At 45.3% G+C, this 20923-nt stretch overlaps 1 protein-coding gene across 8 annotated transcripts; it reads right to left on the bottom strand.

Moving 5' to 3' along the window:
* Positions 1-391: 391 nt before the first annotated feature.
* On the bottom strand, positions 392-20622 carry phf21ab (PHD finger protein 21Ab). 8 transcript variants are annotated; one of them, XM_054775261.1, is made up of 19 exons: positions 20336-20622; positions 17137-17181; positions 15201-15252; positions 14936-15025; positions 14214-14246; positions 14041-14106; positions 12775-12927; positions 10286-10519; positions 9768-9854; positions 8511-8855; positions 8315-8425; positions 8186-8237; positions 7980-8059; positions 7833-7893; positions 5520-5542; positions 4940-5095; positions 4692-4767; positions 4515-4618; positions 392-4328 (listed from the first exon to the last, which is right to left on the bottom strand). In XM_054775261.1, exons 3-19 carry the CDS (start codon positions 15240-15242, stop codon positions 3678-3680), a joined length of 2364 nt encoding a protein of 787 aa, XP_054631236.1. In that variant the 5' UTR covers positions 15243-15252; positions 17137-17181; positions 20336-20622; the 3' UTR covers positions 392-3677. The 8 variants fall into 8 exon arrangements, with proteins under 8 accessions (XP_054631236.1, XP_054631235.1, XP_054631242.1 ...); XM_054775260.1 differs by lacking the exon at positions 5520-5542 and adding an exon at positions 5311-5417 and having other exon boundaries at positions 393-4328; positions 20336-20621; XM_054775267.1 differs by having other exon boundaries at positions 393-4328; positions 8511-8852; positions 20336-20621.
* Positions 20623-20923: the final 301 nt, after the last annotated feature.

Below are 20923 nucleotides of genomic sequence, written 5' to 3'. Positions count from 1 at the left end.
CACATTCCAAAAACTATTAATCGGCGACTCTAAATTGTCCATAGGTATGAATGTGAGTGTGAATGGTTGTCTATATGTGCCCTGCCATTGGTTGGCGACCAGTCCAGGGTGTACCCCGCCTGTCGCCCAAAGTCAGCTGGGATAGGCTCCAGCATGCCCGTGCGACCCTAATGAGAAGCGGTATAGAAAATGGATGGATGGATGGATGGATGGATGCATTGTCGCTATTGCTGCAAAAGCTGAGTATGTAGCTATACACACACATACATTATATAAATGCATACACAGAGACATACAGGTATACATACCTATAGCTATATAGATTGAACTCAAATGCCGGTCTAGAGGTTAACAGATAGGCAGGCTCTTCTAAAATTTCTCCAGACTTTTTTTTTCTAGTTTTAAACAGTTTTCAGTGTAACGCAAGACTCAAGTTTCACCAAGATCAGGGTTTGGCCTAAACTTGTCGCGTTCTGTAAACCTACTTCCACTAACACACTCACCTTTAGCACTGTGGTCACAGGTGGTATTGCAAAATAAAAATTAAAATTTAGGGACTCTAACTCAGGAGCTGTCATTCAGCTTTAGGTGTGGGAGGAAAAAGAAAACTAAAAACCACTCCTTTACAAATGTTCACAGGTGACATTGTAACTACCAAAGTGGGGTCCAATTGACAACTGGCCTGAAATATGCTACACGCCCTCCCTGGAGGAATGTTTTGACCAATGACACTTGTCATGACAAGTGACATGTCATGACCCTACCCGCCACAGTCATTGTCAATGGGGCCAAACTAAGACTAAGTTATCACCAATCAGGGCACTGCCAGGAATTCTGGGTCTCATGGGAAAAAAAAAAAAAAAACACACATTTTTGCCCCCATGGGCATCTGTGGTCATCACATCTCTACCACCTAACTGACCCACTACAAGCTATTTTTATACCGTTTGACTTGAACCTGAATTTCGTTAGATGCAGGTTTCAGAGTAATATGAATACATCGTTAAAAAAAAATTTATGTGTAACTTAACAGAATAAAACCATGGCCGGGATCGTAACCGCCGCAGCAGCTGTACCATTACACCACCAGGGACCGCCTTCTGTCTATCACGGTGGCAATGAGCATGGTGTCAAGATTACCTGTCTTACTCTTTGCTCTCTCAAGCCGACTTTGTGCTTTATGCCTCACGTCAGCAATATAACTCCTTGTGCGCTTGCCAAGAACACACCTGCGTGCCTTGCGGTGTTCTACACACAGCACATGTTCTGCATGAAGGAACTAAAAGGTAAATCAGCATCGGGTGTGGTCTCGCTAGAAAACACGTAACAAAATGTCAATGAAAAGCCTAACCCCACCCCTCGCCATGCACTCTTGTACCAGTTCTGTCCTTTCTGGTCACAAAAAACTAAAAAGAGGAGAGCGGTGCTTTTGAGGATTTATTAGCAAACTGATAAAATAAATAAATAGAAATTGATCAAATGCTCCTAGCGGCGGCTGGTGCCATCCTTTACCGAGCAACAGTATTTAGTGAAACACTGCATCATCGTCATCATCACGAGGAGGAGGAGGAGGAGGAGGAGGAGGCTCAATACAGAGGTATAGGAATCCCACCAACATGGCCAACAGAAGACACGTGTGGAACACAAGTCCAAAAAAATAAACACATTCCTTTCCAAAAATCATTATGAAAAAATACAAACAATTATACAAAGATTACCCAATGTACACTTTGTTCTTTATCCGGAGCGCTACAATGCGTCTGAGCACATGGAAGATAAAAATAAAAATCGATGGGGGTGGATGGTCGCTGAGGAGGGGGACTTGCCTTTGATGTAAGGACAACATTAGAAGGCCACAGTCATGACTGGATGCTTCCAAGCGGACACACAGGAATTCCCTCCAATGATCCTTCCACACGTTCTTTGGATAAAATGTACCCTATTGTTTTCCTCACTCCGCCCACTAAGATGTCGTTCAAACACACTGGCTCCGCCCACTTGAAACCAAAAATGATGTTTAAAAAAAGTAAAAAAAAAAACAAAAAAAGTCAATGCATAATTAACTAGTGTATAAAATTTGCATAAGAAGGCATGCCATGACTTGTTGCTATGTGTGTGACCTGTTGACTCGAGTGGACCCCCCCCAGGGGTGACGTTTGTTGTTTCCTTATAATACTGCTTAAATAAAAAAAGTGCATCGCAAAACCATAGGCGGCTTCGTCACCGTCATGACGACCTCGCAGAAGATGATCAGGTTTAAAAAACAAAACAAAAAAAAACATTTAAGGCAGCTGCTAAACACTGACCGGCAAATGAGATGAAAAAGGGGCAGGACAAATGTGGAGGGGGCGGGGCCTATTAGTCACAGTGCAAGTCAACAGACAGAAGGCACTCGAGGTACCTACTGGGGGGGAAGGGGTGACCACATGGCAAGCAAACGGCAGGATATGCTAACTGGCTGACACGAGTCATGTGATATGAACGCTGACATTGACCTTGACCAGAGCGCCACAGTCATTAATGGAAACAGAAGCTGCGCCTCCAGCTGCTGGCGGCTCCGTTTTGAACCCCCCACGACAAAAAAAAAACAAAAAACAAAACAACAAAAAAAAAAACGAGGCACCATGAATGAAGGAGCAGAAAGTGAGCGGTGCCACCTACTGGGCCGGAGGCTTGTGCGTCCTCCAAAAGTGGGAGGAGTCACGTCACATCAAAGAAAATACAAAAAAAATCCTCCGCTAACTTGTGCTTTTTTTGTTTTGTTACCACGCGTGGAATTTTGGCTCCGCCCCCTGGCGTGTTTGGATGCTTTTGGCAGTTGACGATGGCGGTGGACAGGAACACAAAGCACTTATTCCCAACACCAGGAAGACCTGAATATGTTGTCCTAGAAAAAAACAAAGCACGTCACATTTAGTGCTCACACGGACACACAAAATGAAGACTCACAACAACAACGCCGCTCTGGCTCCGTCTCCTCCACGCCTGCCTTAGTGGGCGGGGCTACAGCCTGAACCCGGTTGACCCGAGTGCGGTGAGGGAGGGGCCGCCCTCCCCCCGTGGTTAAGATGCTTCAAACAGAGAAGTCAATAAACAGTGGGACACTTGTTGGCATCTACCGTCCACTGCAGGGTGAAGGGGGCGTGGCTGTAGCAGGGGGCGGAGCGCTGACAAGATGTAAGGGATTCATATGATTATTTTGATGGCGCGGAGGACACGCCCCCTGCTGTGTGGTGAACTTGTCTCACGACTCGGTGACTCGACTTCTTTGTTTGAAGAACTTTAACCGTGGGGGTTAAAGGTGACGGGGGCTTTTTGCTGGACAGACGGGTGGGGGTTGCCTACTGCTATTGGTTGCTAGGCAACAGTACAGTCTTCAGTGTAGGCGCAAGCCAAATATTCGGTGGGTTGGGAGGAGCAATGTGTGGCCCCACCCTACCCACCGGGACCACTGGGACAGGCACACACTGGTGAGATGGATTCGGTCTCCCTTCGAGCGTTCCCATGACGACGTCTATCGCTAACTGGCCACCACGGCGGTCATCATGTGACCAGGCCGCTATCTACCATTGACACAGTCTGACAATACGACGCAAACAAACAACATTAACACAGATTGGCAACTTTTTTTTTTTTCTTAAATCGTACTCCAAGTTGGAAATGGCGGCAAGCGGGTGTTACTCGCCGCCGAGCGCTGGCACAGAATGCTGAGAGGGTTCTGAGGTTTTGATGTTGTTGCTGTCGCTGATGTCCTGTTTGTCCTGCGCTGCCGCCTGCGGAGGGCTGACGGCAGCCATCTTGTTCTCAGAGTTGGCTGTTGCGTCGGCGGTGGGGGCAGGGCACGGCAGCACGGCCATACCGTTGGTGGTGGTAGTGGTGGTGGCAGCAGTGGCGGCAGGCGCCGGTACCTCAGAAGAAGGGCCAACGTCAGCCTGTGGAGACACTTCGGTCTCAGCCTTGGCCCCGCCTTCAGCCTGGACACCAGTCTCTGTCTTTGCTCCTCCCCCTGCACCTCCAGCAGGAATGTTATCTGTGGGGCGTACAACGGCGCCCTGATGGTCGGGGCCTCCTAAGGTCAGCTCATTCCCTGCCGCCACTGCCTGCTCTTCAGCTGTGTTGCTCTGACTCTTGTCGCCGCCTTCACCCTTCACCTCCGAGTTGGCTTTGGGCAGTGCAGCGGCGTCCTGGACTCTGAAGTCCCTGCCATCGCCCACAGTCTGGTTGAAGTTGAAGGCCTGGATGAGGCGGACCAGATGTTTGACCTTGTCCAGAGACAGCTGCATCTCCTTCTGCCGAGCCAGGATGCTGTTCTTGGTCTCCATGCATTTCTGACGGAGGAAGGAGAAAAGTGTGAGACACCGTCACCACTACTGACTAGTGTTGACAGTGATAACTAGCAGACTGCTGCAACGTGTGCCGTCATTGACTTCCTGCCTGTCTAGCACGTGATCTTCATGGTTGTCATGGTGATGAGACTAACATGTTGGTGTGACATCCACATGCACACTTATTACCGTGATGGAGTTGCTGAGCTGCTTGACTCGCTGCTCCAACTGCTCACGCTCCAGCCTCAGTTCGGCACTCCACTTGATGAGCTTCTGCTTCTCTTCTTCTTTCGCTGCACACACGACAAGCGCGTTAGCGGCAAGCGCCACCCCACACCCCCAATGACACCGAGCGTGCAGACTCACCTTCTTTGTAGGCGATGTAAGAGTGGACGATGGCCAGCGTTCCGGGCCAGGGAATGGCTTCTTCTTTCTTGAGGATCTACAAAGAGAAGCTGGCACTCGTCAGGCATAGAACATGCAATGAGAACGGAGGATGCCAGGAGCGCCGTGCACGAGCATGGAGCGAATGGATGCGTGACACAATGAATGGGACACAAGTGTGCAGTGTGGACGCTTACAAAGGATTGAACAGTCCTAAAGCGGGCCGTTACCTGGTCTTGGCATTTTGGACAGATCCACATGCCTTTAGGAATGCTTTTCAGGGGTGGGTCCAGGCAGTCCAGGTGATAGACACGAGAACACGTGTCGCACATGAGCAACTGGCCACTGCGTCTGCACACAGTGCAGAAGTCCTCATGGATGTCTCCCTGCGAGGAAGAATTGGACCAATCAGTCGCCCCGCCCACCGAGGCAGCGGACCGGCTTTAGTCGGGTAGGAAGGCGGGGGCGGAGTCGCATGGTGATGTGTGTTAATTGGGCCGTGAGGCTGTTCACTTTGTAAGACTGATGACATGTGGGTGGATGATTGACAGACTACAGAGCCAATGGGCTTTCCGCGCCCCCACCCCCCGTCGTTACTTACATCCCCAGAGCTGGGGCTGGGCAGAGGGAGGGGGTGTACGGGGCTGATGGGGGAGGTCGGGGTGAGGCAGCCCAGCTCCGGGACGCCGCCGTATTTGGGTGGGCGACCTGGGTGAAATGAGACAGACGACAAAAGACGGAAACAAAGAAAAAAAAAAAAAAAGAAAAGATGGAGAGGGGGGAAGAACAACAACAGTCTGCGTGACATACCTTGGAAAGGGAGTCATCGTTGGCTAGCGTGAGGCGGGGGAGCGGAGGGGGGAACAGGGAAAGGGAGTCAGAAGCACAGACAGTGTTAGTGCGCACGCCGCCATCATGCTAGCTGAGGCGCGCGCCACACAGGAAGCTCGTTTCGCAGATGGTCAAGTTACTCTTTGTTAACGTCAGTGGCGGGAATCAAACCTGTGACTTGTTTCTCCACATAAAATGTAGAAGTATGGCTGTCCATCAAGACTAAAGTCGAGTTTACACTTGCACGCATTTTGAGTAAATTGATCATAAACAGTTGTGAAGTATGTGTAAACTGTGTGGGGTTGTGTTCCGGTGCGTAAACATTTTTTTGAAATGTTCAAAAACATGTGGCTGACCTAGTCAAGAACACAATGTGAACGCATAACATACTTACCTTTCTTCTCTGCAATTCAACATCTTGTAGGTCCCTTGCAAATAGAGGAATTACTAAAGCTAGGTGTGATGCCTGCTGTTGCATGCAGTCGTGCAGGACAAAGCGGGACCTAATTATGCCACGACTGCTTCACAGATGCAGGAAGTGGCGCTGACAATGCATACCCATGCGGGAAGTACACTAGATGTAAAACGTACTTGACTTAACACAAAGCCATGGCGAATTGCGGGACAATGCGGAGGCAAAATGGGTGCAAGTGTAAACACCGCTTAAGACTACAATGCATGGACAGAAGCACTGGGACACGCCTCTTAGGGTGTCCTCACACTAGGCCAATACCACCGTGCCTGGACCAAAATCACATCTAAACTCTGATACGTTTGGCTAGGGCAGTGCTTCCATAGCCCCCGGGTGGGAGGGCGCAGTGAACTGTCAGGGGGGCGTGAGAGGCAGGGAGGACTTTCAGTATTAGTGCAGACCTGCCAACATGTATGAATTTGTTGTACAATACACTTGTATGCTTCACCGCTCTCCATTTTGTTGCATTTCGCTGGTTTCAGTTTCGAGTTCAGTCTGTACAGTACGGGGGGGTCCAAAACATTTCTATCCCCCAGTGGAGGTATGACAGACAATAATTGAGAACCACTGGACTAGACTGAGCACTCTAATTTGTGCTCAAGTTCGGTACACTTCCTCTCCCATAGCACGATTGGAAGAGGCGGCAAAGAGGCACATGTAAAAGGTGGCTAGCTAGCTTAGCTGTGCGCAAGAACAGTAAGTAAACCTCACTTCCCAACACCTCAAGAGCTACCCTGGCCAGTGGGTTAGGAGCTTGGGCTTTAAGCCTACTGGCTAGTGTGCTTGACTCTCTGCCACAGGGGTTGTGTGGTCGCAAGTTTGAGCCTGGGCGTGTCCAGGGATGGAGTTACACACGCACACAGAGTTATCGAATGACTGTAATGTAATCGCCCCTTGCATGTTCTTTGTGATAACATTTGATATGACACATTTCATAATAGAAATAAAACTTGCAAAAAAGACTTGAAATTATCCAAAAGTCAAAGACAAGGCACACTTGCTCACTCACTGCTACATAAAGACATGTCATTTCATTCATGTGAACGGTTAGAAATAATCAGAATGACTCGAAATAATCTACAAAGTCAGGGATTGCAGTAAACAGCAGAATACAAGCAAATAGGCACAATTGTGCTTCAGCCTAAGTCCATCACAGTACAACTGGCCGAGTGTGAGTATGCACTTAATGAATCAATCTCAAGATAATTTGGACACCTGTATTTGACCTGTCAGGTGGACAAAAATTCCCACAGATACAATCTTGTGGAAAGCCCTTCCAGAAAGCTGGAAGCTGTCACAGCTGCAAAGGAAGGAAAAACTCCTCCTGTAGGTGTCCCAAAACATTTTTTCATATACACGCTGTTAACGTGTACAGCACTGACTGGTTCGTTTGGTAAGGGTGGGCGGAGCATTACACAAGAACACAAAAGTGAGGTGACCCGCAGCACTGATGGAGGAGTCGTTAAGATAGGATTGAGTCATTCATGCAATAGTAAGCGATTCATCCAATCTCGCATCAAAGTGGTTTAGTGATGAAAGGGAGTCAGAGGTAACGGCAACAAGGACAGGGAGCATATTAATAGCAACATGGAGAGTCACGTGGCCTGGACGCATAAGTCACTAGTTAATCGGGACTCAAGTCAGTCTGGACACACTAGCTGTGAATCCTATTTGATCTGTGCTCATAGTTAGTCTGGAGTCGTTAGTCAGTAGTTAAGACTCGACAGTTTTGCTGCTATGGCCAGCTGGAAGGTCGCAATGTCCATCAAACAGTTTGTTGCCGTGGAGCTTGTCCGCGATCATTACTACGGTATACAGACCTCTCTTTCGAGTCCCCTGGTGCAGAGGGCTGTTCAGGTAACTCACAGCGCTCTTTTTCCTCTGGAAAACAAATAGGGAATAAAGAAAACCAATTTTATGCAGCCAACACATTAACAATTTCTGCATCCACATTCATGTCTATCTACCTCAGGCTCAAACACGGCACCACTGTAGACTGGATTAGCAGTCGTTCTCCTCTTCCTCTCCTGCCTTTTGCTCTGAATTTCTGAAAACAGTTTGAATGTGTTGTAGCTCAGGAGTATTAACCAACAAATTAATAAATGTGGGCTAGCGTTAGCCGTCTTTACCCCAAGACTGCACCTTTGTGGGAGGAGCTATGATGGAGACTTACCTTCCAAGTGGTCATATGTTACAAGGCCCAAGGAGACCATGAAGGCCAGTTTCTGGAGGAAAGAGGTAGCAAATCAATGATGCCATCACAGTTGCATACAGTGACAGCCATGCTGAGGCCACCACCTACCTCTGGACTCTCCTCCTTCCTGGGTCTGGGAGGCGGAGACAAGGGAGGAGTAGAAAATGAGGGGAGGGTGACCGCCATCTTGTGCTCGGCACCGCCCCCTGATTTAACAGTCTGCAAAAAGAAGATGACAAGGTCATTAGTAATCATTAGTAAGTAGTAATCATTAGCGTCGTCATCAACCCACTGCTTTTCCTACCTTGAGATCAGAGGCCACGCTGCTGATCTGGATGGGCTGGCTTGGGGTCAAGGTTGGGACCGAGGCTGGGTCCTGTGCCTGGGCCGGGCTGGCGAGGCAGGCAGCCGTTGTAGACACAGGCGTGGTGATGACGATGCCCGTCAGAGGTGTGGTGCCCGTCTTGACGCACGGCTGCCCGTTTACGATGCGGACCTGGTGAATGGGAGCCACGGACGACAAGGAAGGCGACAGCTTGGTGGCTAACATGACGGGCCTCTGGAGCAGCTGGGGGGCCGCCATCATGGGCGGCGGCGGAGCTGGGGCGATGGGGACGTTGGCAGGCAAGGTGGGCTTTGGCCTGACCTGCTGAGGGACAACAGCCAATCAGAAATCAGCTGCGAAGCAACACAACCAATCGCTGCTGGGTAATGCCACTGTTACCTTTAAAATACAGTACTACATCTAAATCTGAATACCCAAGTTTATTATTTATTTTTTTTTTACCTTTGACAATAATTTGGAGTGCATGGTCATTGATTAACAAGTGTATTGTACAACACAGCAGCAACAGAACCAATGTTGTAATAGCAGTGAGGAGCAACCTGCTCAGCCAGCATTAATAGCACAGATGGATTAATTGTAAACAACAGTATGACGAGAATAGCACGCACAACTTTCACACCAACAGCTGAGTAGCACAAACACCATTTTAAAGCACATGCAGAGGTAGATAAATGTTATGATACTTCAAAATGCAGCCACCACCATCCTGTGGCGTTAATAAAAACTATATTAAAAGGTCGTGTGCAGCCACAGCTGTTACTGGCAATGTTTTTGACCCGGCGCTTGCTTTTGTAGACCACACACCCGGCAACTTTAGGAAACTGTTAATAATAAACTGTTAATTGTAGCATTTCCGGTGAAACTGATATTGACAGCTGCATTACTCAGCAGGGTTACGTGACGTTCTTTTTAAGTGGCTAGAACACATCAACAGCCACCAACACAACACCATGAAGCCGCAGGAAAACAATTACACACAGTTTCAAAAAGCAGGAGACGTTACAAAGCACCACATCCACGCCCCCGACCCGTGTGTGAGTGGGTAAATAAAAAAAAAAGAAAAGAACGAAAGGATAGACTGTTTTAGTGCCATGAAGCCAGGCTTGTGTTTTTTCTGTCCTCTACTGGAACGACAGAGTCACCTTGAGTGGCACACGCGCGCACACACAAGTCTCAGACTGGGCAAGTATGAAGGCGGGTCTTTAGGTGACGCACCTGCGGCTGAAAGGCGGGTAGCGTCATCAGTCTAGGAGGAGGGACAAACTGGGGGACTTTGATTGGCTGGACGTTGGCGGCCTGCAGCTGAGACAAAACCACAGCAGGCTGTTTGTCTGCAGCGTCCAACCGGGCACCTCCTTACTTCCGGCTACATATTTCGGGGTCCCTTAACGTCCCGATATCAAGTCAGAAGAGAGTTCTGAGCAATATTCAAGAGCTACACACTTAAATCTTATCAATGATCTTAAAAGTTGTTCCTGTATGTTTAACCCTTTAATGTCAAAAAGGAAACAAATCTAGATGGTCCACAACCTCATAAACACACACGCACAAAAGAAGTCGTGGTCATGATACAATCCAAATAAAAGATTGTTTCGCTTTAGAGACACCCACTCTAGCTTTGTTCACACAGATGCCCACAAGACCTCTTCACAGACATAAGTGGTTACGGGAGATGACCCGAGCCTCAACACACCACAACACAAACGTAAACACAAACACACACGTGTACGTACCAGCATGGCATTCTTGGACACAAGCCTCACAGGTTCTGAGGTGTGAGCACTCAGCTTGCCCGCCACCTGTAGATTGACAGGGGCATTGTGGGAGTCCGGTTTGGAGATGGCGGTGGTTACCATGACGGTGGCCGGGCGCTGCGGCAAGACTGAGCCGGGCAGCGTGGGCGTGGTCGCAGCTTTCAGCACGAGAGGTAGCGTCTTGGCGGTGAGGACCGGGGTGACTGTCAGCGTCTGAAGAGGAGGTCAAAGTTTTCCCACCATATTCACTCAGTAGGCTTCACTACACATCTTTAAATGATACCTGGATCTCTGCCAACTATTCGTCAGTCAGCTATAGACATGGCAGCTGTACGTTTGATCATTTTGTTATTCTTCAGTGAATTGGCTTAACCTAGCATGATCTTGCTGTTAAAATTTGAGTGTAAGCACTGAAGTTCACATTGGTAGGTACAGTAGAGGCCAAAAGTTTGGACACACACACACACACACACACACAACACAACTGATGGTCCCAACCCCGTTAATAAGGCAAGAAATTCCACAAAGTAACCCTGACAAGGCACGCTTGTGAAGTGAAAACCATTTCAGGTGACTACCTCATGAAGCTTTTTGAGAGAACAAGGGTTTGCAGTGCTATCAAAAAAATAAGGCATAAAATATGTCTAAAATATAAGACATACTTGGAGTTATGTCACACTTTTTTGTTAAGCACATAATTCCACGTGTTCATTCATAGCTATGAGAATCTACAATGTAAATAGTCATGAAAATAAAGAAATGCATTGAATGAGAAGGTGTGTCCAAACTTTCGGCCTGTACTGTATACTGAGGTAGCGGGGTGATTTACAATGTAACCAAGCTAATATACAACATCACAAAAAACAACAGGACAAAATCATATATCTCAAGTATGAAAAGTATCAATACTTTGATGTCAGAATCAACTAATATCAAGAATCGAGCATGAAGAGCTGGTAACCCGCAATATGCATATTACTAGTGCTCTCCTTAATGCGTTTGTGGCAATCTCAAGGATTTTTTGCAACGGGAGTCAATATTTTCTCAACCAAATGATTCCGTGTAGTAGATTAAGAAGGAAGAGGGCAAGAATTTTGGCTATGGCAGTTCGTTGACAACTTGCTGCCACGTCTGTTCCAAGGTGGTTGTGGGTGGATGTCTGAGGCAGAAGTGGTGAGACACAAAGAGAAGAAGAAGATTTGCCTACATGGGCGAGTACATTTATCCAAGTCTTGCACAATAAACCATGGCTTTCGATGACTGCCTACATCATCACTGATGTATAGTCGGCTATATGTGATCTGACCGTTCATACTGCAGTCGCATCGCATACTACATATCAGCTTTATATCCACATACGAATGAGGCCTGAGTCACATAAAAAAAAAAAAAAATGAATTGTGCTGATACACTGACATGGAGAAAAAAAAAAAAATTCAGATACAGGTCACATATAAGCCCAAAAAAAAAACCAAAAAAACTCGGAATTGACCTGCAGTGTGAAGTTAGCCCTAGTGTTGTTAATGTCCCACTCAATGTTATGTTGTTGTATGTGATGTGCATCTACTACATGGGACAAGTGCATATTTTAGGGGTGTCACGAGACACTCACAGTTAATGAGACGAGACGACACGAGATTGGGCATACAAGAACGACATTTTAAGATTACTTTTAAGAGAATTACAATGACAAAATATTAAAAAAATTTAATTTCTACGACATTATCTTATCTTCACGAGGCTACACTCTTCTGCACTCTGTGTGTATGCTACCGGCCCCACCTCTACCCACAAAGACAAAGAGACTGTATGACTGACAAAAGGGCTCACTGTGTTCATGCCGTTGTTCTATAGAACAAACACGCCAAGGTGCTGAAACCAATGCAGAGTGAACACTCTTCCTGCCTGTTTGGAGGCGGGAGATGAGGAAAAGAGACACGCATGCACATGGCAATGTATTAAGGCCAGCAAAATTATCCAGTTCATTTTAATTTATTATGTGATTAATTAATACATTTATTATCATCCCAGGCCTAGTGGCCACAAGACTTTTTTTCTGAACGAGAAATCACTGTTAAATCTTACGAGATCTTGTGACACCCCTAGTATATATGTATTTATTTTAAAAAAAGGCAGATAAATGCATAATAGGATTTCTTGGAGAGACACACACTGTCGGATAAAGGCATGGCCAAAAACAGCTCATTAACATTAAAGCTACAGACATACAAAAGGCCACGTTCCAAGTAGGGTTTAACAAAAGCACTTTTAAACTGTCTGAATTCCAGCATCAAGGCTAGCGTTTGGACAACACACTCCCAATACACTATTATGGGATCTTTGACACTTGAATTAAAATTGGTAAAAAACATAATTTGAGGCCATTATTATTTGCCAGCTTATGACATTCTCTTGGTTCCAGCATCTGTGTCTTGGTGCATGTATGTGTGAATACAGGCACTTCCTACCTGCTGTAGTCCTCCAGGAATCTGCTGGGTCTGCAGCAGGTTGGTGGGCTTCACATCACCCCCTACAGGAGGCGTGTGTACCTGCAGCTGCACTTTGGCTTCTGGTTCCTGCTTGACCAGCAGCTCCTTCCTCAACTGCTCCACCACCTTTTTCTGGGAGACATTCAAATCAAAACATCAAGTATTCATGTCACAACGTCAGGGCCCTATGAAATTTGTTCAATTTTTTTTCTAAATCCATTTTTTTCTGTTTTAATTTTAAGAATTAATTCATTTTTTTCCTTTTCACACTAATTTTATCACCATAGATTGTGTGTTTACTTGTGTCAGGATAAAATGAATTAAATTAAATAAATGCAAAAATCCTTACATGTATTGGTGCAATACATCACTGGACAATTTCGCAGTTCTTTCCGAACTTTTCATTGCTACAAAATCCTCAAACAATCGCATCCGTGCTTGTGGTTAAAGAACATCTAGTTGTAGATGTAATTGCAATCATTTTATTAATGTAAGTTATTTTAAGACACCCTTACTTTACTACCAGTATTACAGGATATGCGCCGCTCTTACTTTGAAGGCCGGAAGTATGGTGTGTGTTGAAAATCGATTTATAGTTTGTTGCTAAGCCAGATAGATAGCTGGCTGCCTCTTTCAGCCGTGGCAGTCGTCTTTATTTCACGCAAGAAGTCAGCAGGCATGGGCAACCTAAAACACAACTTTGGCACACACACATCCGCACTAGTAGGCGCCGCTATACTAAGGTAACCCAGCTAGTTTACACTTGCCATTGCTGTACGAGACGCTCAGTGAAGAGTGTTTTCGCAGACTTCAGGAGAGGGCTGGATAGTGTTTGTGAGGACATGCCGCTATCAATTAGCGGTCCGCTGGGGAAATATTTCCCCACATAACTGTTCCTTCTCACAATTACAGCATTTCATTCACAATTTGTCAATATCCAGGGGATTCACATTTAACAGGAGATTGCCTTTTTGATTAGCCAATTCCATCCGTGATTCTGTTAAACGCGGAAATTATAGGGTCCTACTAAATTTTAGTATTTTTTTGGTCTAAACATGTTACATAGAAATTTCAAAGAGCGTTTCAATTCTGGCATTGTTGTGGTTTAATGGTACGTACAAACCATAGTAAAAATAGCATGTGGTTAAAAATAAAAACACACCAAGAAAAGAATCAAAAGATGATCCAGAATTGCAGGGGCGTGTGTGTGTGTGTGTGTGTGTGTGTGTGTGTGTGTGTGTTTACCTGTTTCTCACTCAGCGCAGTGATCTTTGCTTGAAGCTCATGAAGCTGCTTCTTCAGATCCGCGTTCTGGGAAGAAGAAAGGACGAGTGAAGAGAGAGAGAAAAAAAAAGGCAATCGGCGCCATAAGTCATGTGACTACTCGTTCACGTGAGTGAAGCGGCAAATGAGTTTACCTGAGGGTCCTGCTTCATCTGGGCCACCAGTTTCTGTGGACAACACAAGTCATGGTCACTGATGGACTACTCCCACTATACAACTGGTTCTAGAAAACTAAAACCCAAAATACACCGGGTTCTAGAAAACTAACCCCCCCTCAATATCCCAGGTTCAAGTGGGCTTTTCCAGCACCAGGCCTGCTTCTGGCTTACATGTCCAACAAGGCACCTGTTATATAAAACTAACCCAAATATATGTGGTCCTCGGTGACTAATCCACCTGATTCTGGCAGAATCATCCAACTTTACACCTGGGTCTATAGAAATACCCCAAATGTACTTGGTTCTGCAAACTAATACAACAATACACCTAGTTCCAGATACCTAACCAACAATGCAACTGCTTGTAGAGAACTAACCCCACAATACACCTGGTTCTGGCAGACTGATGCCCTATAGAACTAATCCGCAATACACCAAGTTTGAGAGGACTAACGCCAATACACCCGATTCTGGTAGACTAATTCCTGGTTCAAGAAAAGTAACCCCAAAGAGTCTCCAACCACGGAACAGTACGGGGGTACGGACCAGTTGTTGGGGACCCTTGTTCGAGAGGACCAACACCCGATATAGTATTTGGTGTTGGCAACTAAACCCATAGTGACACTTGTCCACAATACAATACTGCTCCTCCAGAACCAAGTGTGCCTGATGTGGCAGAATGACCCAGAAGATCATACCTGATGGATCTGGATCTCCACCTTCAGCGCCTCCTGTAATGTCTGTAATTCCATCATTGATGCAGTCAGTCTTTCAGCTGATCGATCAGCCTGGAGACACACACACACACACACACACACACACACAGAAATGAGCAGTTTTTGGGGGCAACCATAATGTGTGTTTGTTGCCGTAGCAACGTGACAAACAGCGCATATGATGTTTTCCTGATCATAAAGCTGATAAAGGTCAAATGACGGCACGGGCTGATTGGGTCAACGGTACCTGAGCGCCGTCTCCGGTGGGAAAACCATCCAACTGAAGCATGAACGTGCCGCTGTGAGGAAGACAAGGGGACATTTGGACACATGACTAAAACTAGTATGGCACTGTATTTAAAAATTGCATTTAAAAAAAAAAAATCTACAGTTTCTACAGACTTTCTGTTGACGTTTCCCTATTTTATATCTGGTCTCTGGCCACACTTGAAACAAAGGGGTAGGCAGAGCTACGTGGAGACCAAAAGAAACACATAAATGTAAGTAATTACACATAATTATTGAGTTTCACAGTAACGCCACTCATGGTTTATGATATATTCAATCATTTGCTACTCCACGTAAATATTCACCATGTTATGAATTGTTGGTTTTCGTGAGTTATAACTAGCCGGCTAACACCGATATCTGACTTCACTGCCATCGACTGCATTTAATAAACGATTAGACAACAATTATATAGCGACCACATTAGCCTGTTCATTGTAAGTAGTATTTTAAAGTAGCGAGGGGAATCTACATTACTGAATTGTCCGACTAATGCGCCCCCTTTCTTGGCCACGGCGGGTGGATATCCCCTGCCCTATACTCCCAACCTCCGTGACAGCGCGGAGGCTGCTCGCCCGCCCATTGCAGGTGGCTAGCCCTGCTGCTGACTGTACAGTGACGTTGGTGTTTTCTAATCTAATCATTCAACACAGCACATCGTAGTGAAGTCTGTTTGCTGTGAATCATAGCCACCTTAGTCCACCACCAATTGTCGTGGTGCGTTATGTTTACTGTATTCAGCATACAGTATGGTTGGTCAGGAAGTGAGCTAAATAAAGATTTAAACAACATGACCATATGTGGACAGCACATCACATGATCAAACTTTATTAAAACTTTAGGAATCTATATTTTTTAGCAGCACACTATTACTATAGTACTATTACTATTATTATTGTATTTCCATTGAGTTAATACAGTAGTTGTAGCCCATCATTCACGCATATGTGTCATTACTGAAGGTGATGCTGAGCCAAGTGAAGTCAGCTGCTACAAAATACAGGACTCCGGGACCTTTCAAATGCTACAATCTCAGTATCCAAAAGTCAAATACAACAAAATGCAATTATGAACTTTCTTACAAAACAATCAGAGAGAACATCAACGACACGAGGAGAGCGAGACCAAAACAGGGAGGTTTTTAAACCTTGAAATGATGCTTGATAAGTTTTATACATTTGTTGATGATGTTTGTTATATTGTTATTTCTATTTCATATGTATATTTGCTACATTTTCTATTTTTATAAAAATGTTACAGTGCAGGTAAATAAGCTGTTTATTACAATTGCTTGTTGTTTTGCAATAAATGTCACAGTTTGTACAAATGTGTGCCTTTTATTTAAAAAAAAAAAAAAAAAAAAGGTAGGTAGGCTTTGCACCTTACTTTATGACAGGAAACATTTATTACAAACCATTTAATTATGTCATCTGCCTATGTCACAGCCAGCAAGCGGTGAAGGGTGATGACGTAATAAGAATCAAGTGGGTCCCATTTCTTAGTGGCTTCTTCCCCTATACCCAGGGCACTAAAGGAAGGGGTAAGACAAGGGGTAAGACGAAAGGGAAGGGCTAAGGGCTAGAATTGGAATTCAACCTTAGCCTTGGCTCAACTGCTAGCTGTCAATCTGGCAGCGCAAAAGGAAACAGTGGCTGACTTTCAGACCTTCGCAGAGGTAGATGAGATCGGTTTTATATGTAAGGATCAGCCAATTGCCAAAAATGAATGAAATCGGCGCCATGCAGGCTTAATACTAACTGTATAATCCTATTATATGGTATGTGTTGATGACAGTATTACACGTGTGCAACAACAATAACCTCTGTGACACAAAATAAATACGAACTAATTAAGTGTCATTACATTTATTCTTATGGACTAAAATGAGGACCTACCACCCGGCTGTGGGACTGGACTCCACCCCTCTGTGCTGCCCTGCCCTGCACAACAAAAACACACAGAGCACAGACAACATTACAGTGACTTCTCATGAATGTATGATCTATGGATCCATCAATGAGTCTAATATTAATCAGCTGGTTGACCAGTCGACCAATGAGTTAATAACCAATAGGTCCTGGTCAATATTTATCAATAAGTGAGCCAATTACTGAGTGAGTCACTCAACTCATTAAGGAAAGATATCTCACAGAAACTAACAAGCACTCACATCTATTGACAAGCAGCCATATTTTTTTGTTTACTTCCAATTCTTAACGCGTTGAGGTCGGACTTAGGAAGCTCTTATTCTCTACTTTCCAGAATGTGGCATTAAGACAACTAAATGTGTATATACTAAGTAACTGGCAAACATATGAGAGACATTATAAGACACGTCACAGTGATTTATCAAATGTCCATCCATCCATTCTTTTTCTATGCCGCTTATCCTCATTAGGGTCGCAGGGATTTATCAAATGTGTGATCAATAAACCATTGATGTAGACGAGACCATTCTAGACAACCATCATAGAGTCCAAATGTTAAAACAGTCAGTTGATCAGTCTGCCAATCAGTAACTGACCCAGTGTTTCCCATACAGTCATTTGTTTGTGGCAGCCCACTACAAACTGATTTGGCCCTTCCTGTCTGCCCTCACTCAAAACACATTAAAAATGGGACAATTTGTGTAATTTGCTTGTTAACACACCTCATACACTCCTAGTCTTCAAGGGAATAAGAAGGTGTAGCAGGAGGGTTCAGTGTTGCTGCCTTATGTTTAGAGAGTAATCAGACTCCTCAAGATACTGTTTCAAAAAAAAAACAAAAAAGGAAAAAAGCAACCAGAGACAAACCTAGCGAAGACACTTTTGGAGACTAAAACGGAGAGTTTCTCAAAAGGGTGAGATGTCAAGGGTGAGTGGATGTGTGTTCAAGTTAAAGAACACAGCAGTTTGTCTTCTATTTGGTGGATTTATTCAGCTGTGGCAGCATCAGAAAGTTATATATAGGTTATACTTTTGCATCTCCTTGCACATAACTGTGGTATTGAGCTGAGAGCCGCCACACAAAGAGGAAAATATTAATATCTGACAAAAAAACAGTGAAACAAAGACAAACATGACATGCAAGCTTGTATCGCTCAGCGGATCCTGCTGTGGGCCCTTCCCCCATCTCAAAGCACTTACAGGCAGCGCCGTCCTGTTTGTGACATTAAAAAAAAAATGACAAAAAGAAACAACAGAAGAAAGTTCATTTGTAGTAACATAGTTGTTGTGCTTTTCAGATTTTTTTTACTCACTTTTTGTCTCCCACAATATTATTCATCTCTCTTGAGAATCCATTACATTTACGTGTAAATACATCTTGGTCAATTATGCAAATTAGACAATGACAACGTTATGTCACATCTCAACTCACCATTGCCACAAATAGATTGCGGCCCTGTGGGAAACACTGCTAACCAATCAGTCTCGATCAATATTATAGTCGACTAATAAGTGAGGTTTTGTTTACTTCCAACTAGAACGGCCAAACATAAGAAAGCACCGGGCAAGAACTTTCTAAAAATCCAAGAACTAGTCCTAATATTAATTAGTCGTCAATCAGTCACTGACCATTATTGGTGAATTGCTACGTGAGGTGATCAAGCAACGTCAATCAAAATGTGACATAATTTAAAACTCTTGTTGTTCATACAGTACAGAAAGTAAGGAACGTTATTTTATATAATAACAAACAAATCATTCACACTTGCATCTATGGACAAGCAGCCATTTTTTTTTTTACTTTCAACTGGCACGCTTTGCGGTCTGACCTCCGAAGCTCTTATAGCCTATGTTCAAGAATGCCGCATACACAGAACAAGACCAGTACTACAAAGTACCTAACAACTAATTTATCAGTCAGTCACTGACCAACAAGACTGGATCATTAGTCAGTGATCAATGAAATATGTCCCATGATGAGTTAACATTTAATTCATCATTTTAATCAGGGGAACTCATTACACATAAACAAGCATTCACATCTACGGACAAGCAGGAATGTTTTTGTTTACTTTCAAGTGGAAGGGTCTGATCTGGGAAGGTCTTATTTCCTACGTTCCAGAACAAGACGTACACTACAAAGTAACAAACATAAGAAAGAGAAAGTGTTCGTGCTGCCTTTGTGAAGTTTAAAAGTTTAAAACACCTTATAACAAGTCTCTTGAGAGACCAGAAAGAGAAGCCTGTTGTTTTTATTTACATAAATCCTCTCATTAGGACAAAACACGGCACTGAAAAGTTCAACGCGCACGCAGGTGAGTGCAGGTAGGCGGCGGTCGCGCGCGCCTCCCTAAGGCTAATTGGAAGTAATTGTGGCCGGGCTGGAACGTCAAGTTCTGGGCCGTGAAGTGTTCAAGAAAGCTTCAAGAAGCCTCCGCGGGCCGCCAGCAGCCAACGACACTAAAATGGAGGTTTCACTTTGTGTGCACCAACACTCGAGTCAAGTGCTCCAATAAATGTTTGATAAGCGTCTTATTTCATGGCCGCCCGCTAGATTGTTCCAGCTTTCCCTTACGAAGCCACCGAGCCAGCCCCGGGCCGGTGTCAGTTCCGGTACTCTCTGGCTCGGTCCCAAAAAATCCATAGCGACAGAGGTGTGTTTGGGCGACACGAGAGGCTGCTAATGTTGGAGAACAAGTGGATAACGTAAGCTAGCCGCTAACGCTAGTGCCCCCCCGCTCCCCTCCCCTCCCGTTAGCCTATCGAGCTAACACGGCTAAGTTCCCCACAAAGATGCTTCCAAGCGGCGGCGGCAGGACAGGAGAGAAGGAGGCCGGCCAACACGGCAGAGGGGCGGTCAGCTAAGACGCCATGTTCTACAACAACGACAGCTAATAAAGCTAATGGAGCTAAAAAAAGAGGGGGCTAGGAGGGCTAAGAGCCGCCTTTGGCTGTCCAACTTGTGTCGGCCCCTTCCTCGTCCTCACGGCACCAACTCCCGACAAGAAGAAGAAGCAAAGAGGCAGTAAAGAGCTCACCGGAGGCCCCCAAAAAGGAGCCGAGAGGCCGTACACAAGCACCCACGGAGCGGCGGGACACTCGTCAAGTTGGAGCGAGGACGACATTAAAGTTAGCAAATTAAAAAAAAAGCCCAATGCACACTTACTCAGCAGCAGTCCTCCTCCAGATTAATTAAATATATATCTCCAAGAAGACGATCCACGATGGAAGAAGAGCCCATAAAGAGTCCCACTCGCTCCTTCCCATGTACCTTCACTTAGTTGTGCAATTTTGTACGTAGTTTAAGCAAATTAGTGTAAAAAGACACAAACTGAAGCTACAAAACAAGAACTCTTGTTCAATCTCATTCAGCTCGGCCTGAGCACAACACAGATCCCTCCGCCGCGGAGCTGCACGAAGCCCCCCAAAAAACTACTTCCCCGTCCACGTAAAGCTGCTTTGACTGCAGCCCTTGCTTCGATGCCGGTGACAGTCCTTCGGAAAGTTCGTCAGACGAAGTCTTTAGGCACCGCAGCCCCGCAAAAACATGTCTTCCAAAAGCGGACTAGTTTTTGTGTCGGTGCGGCGAATTTATTTCACTTTGCCTAAGGAACGGCGGTGTTGCGACTCCCATTGCCTAAGGAAAGGACCCGGATGTAAACTCAGTGAAACTCTACGGAGAGAAAGTACACACACATTGTAACCGATCGGGATCTGGTTTAGTCGGTTTGGATCCTCTCTTGTTTGTTATATT

Source organism: Dunckerocampus dactyliophorus, chromosome 5 (genome assembly GCF_027744805.1).
Source record: "Dunckerocampus dactyliophorus isolate RoL2022-P2 chromosome 5, RoL_Ddac_1.1, whole genome shotgun sequence".
Classification (NCBI taxonomy): domain Eukaryota; kingdom Metazoa; phylum Chordata; class Actinopteri; order Syngnathiformes; family Syngnathidae; genus Dunckerocampus; species Dunckerocampus dactyliophorus.
The sequence above is the reverse complement of the archived record's forward strand: the minus strand, read 5'-3'. Positions and strand labels throughout refer to the sequence as shown.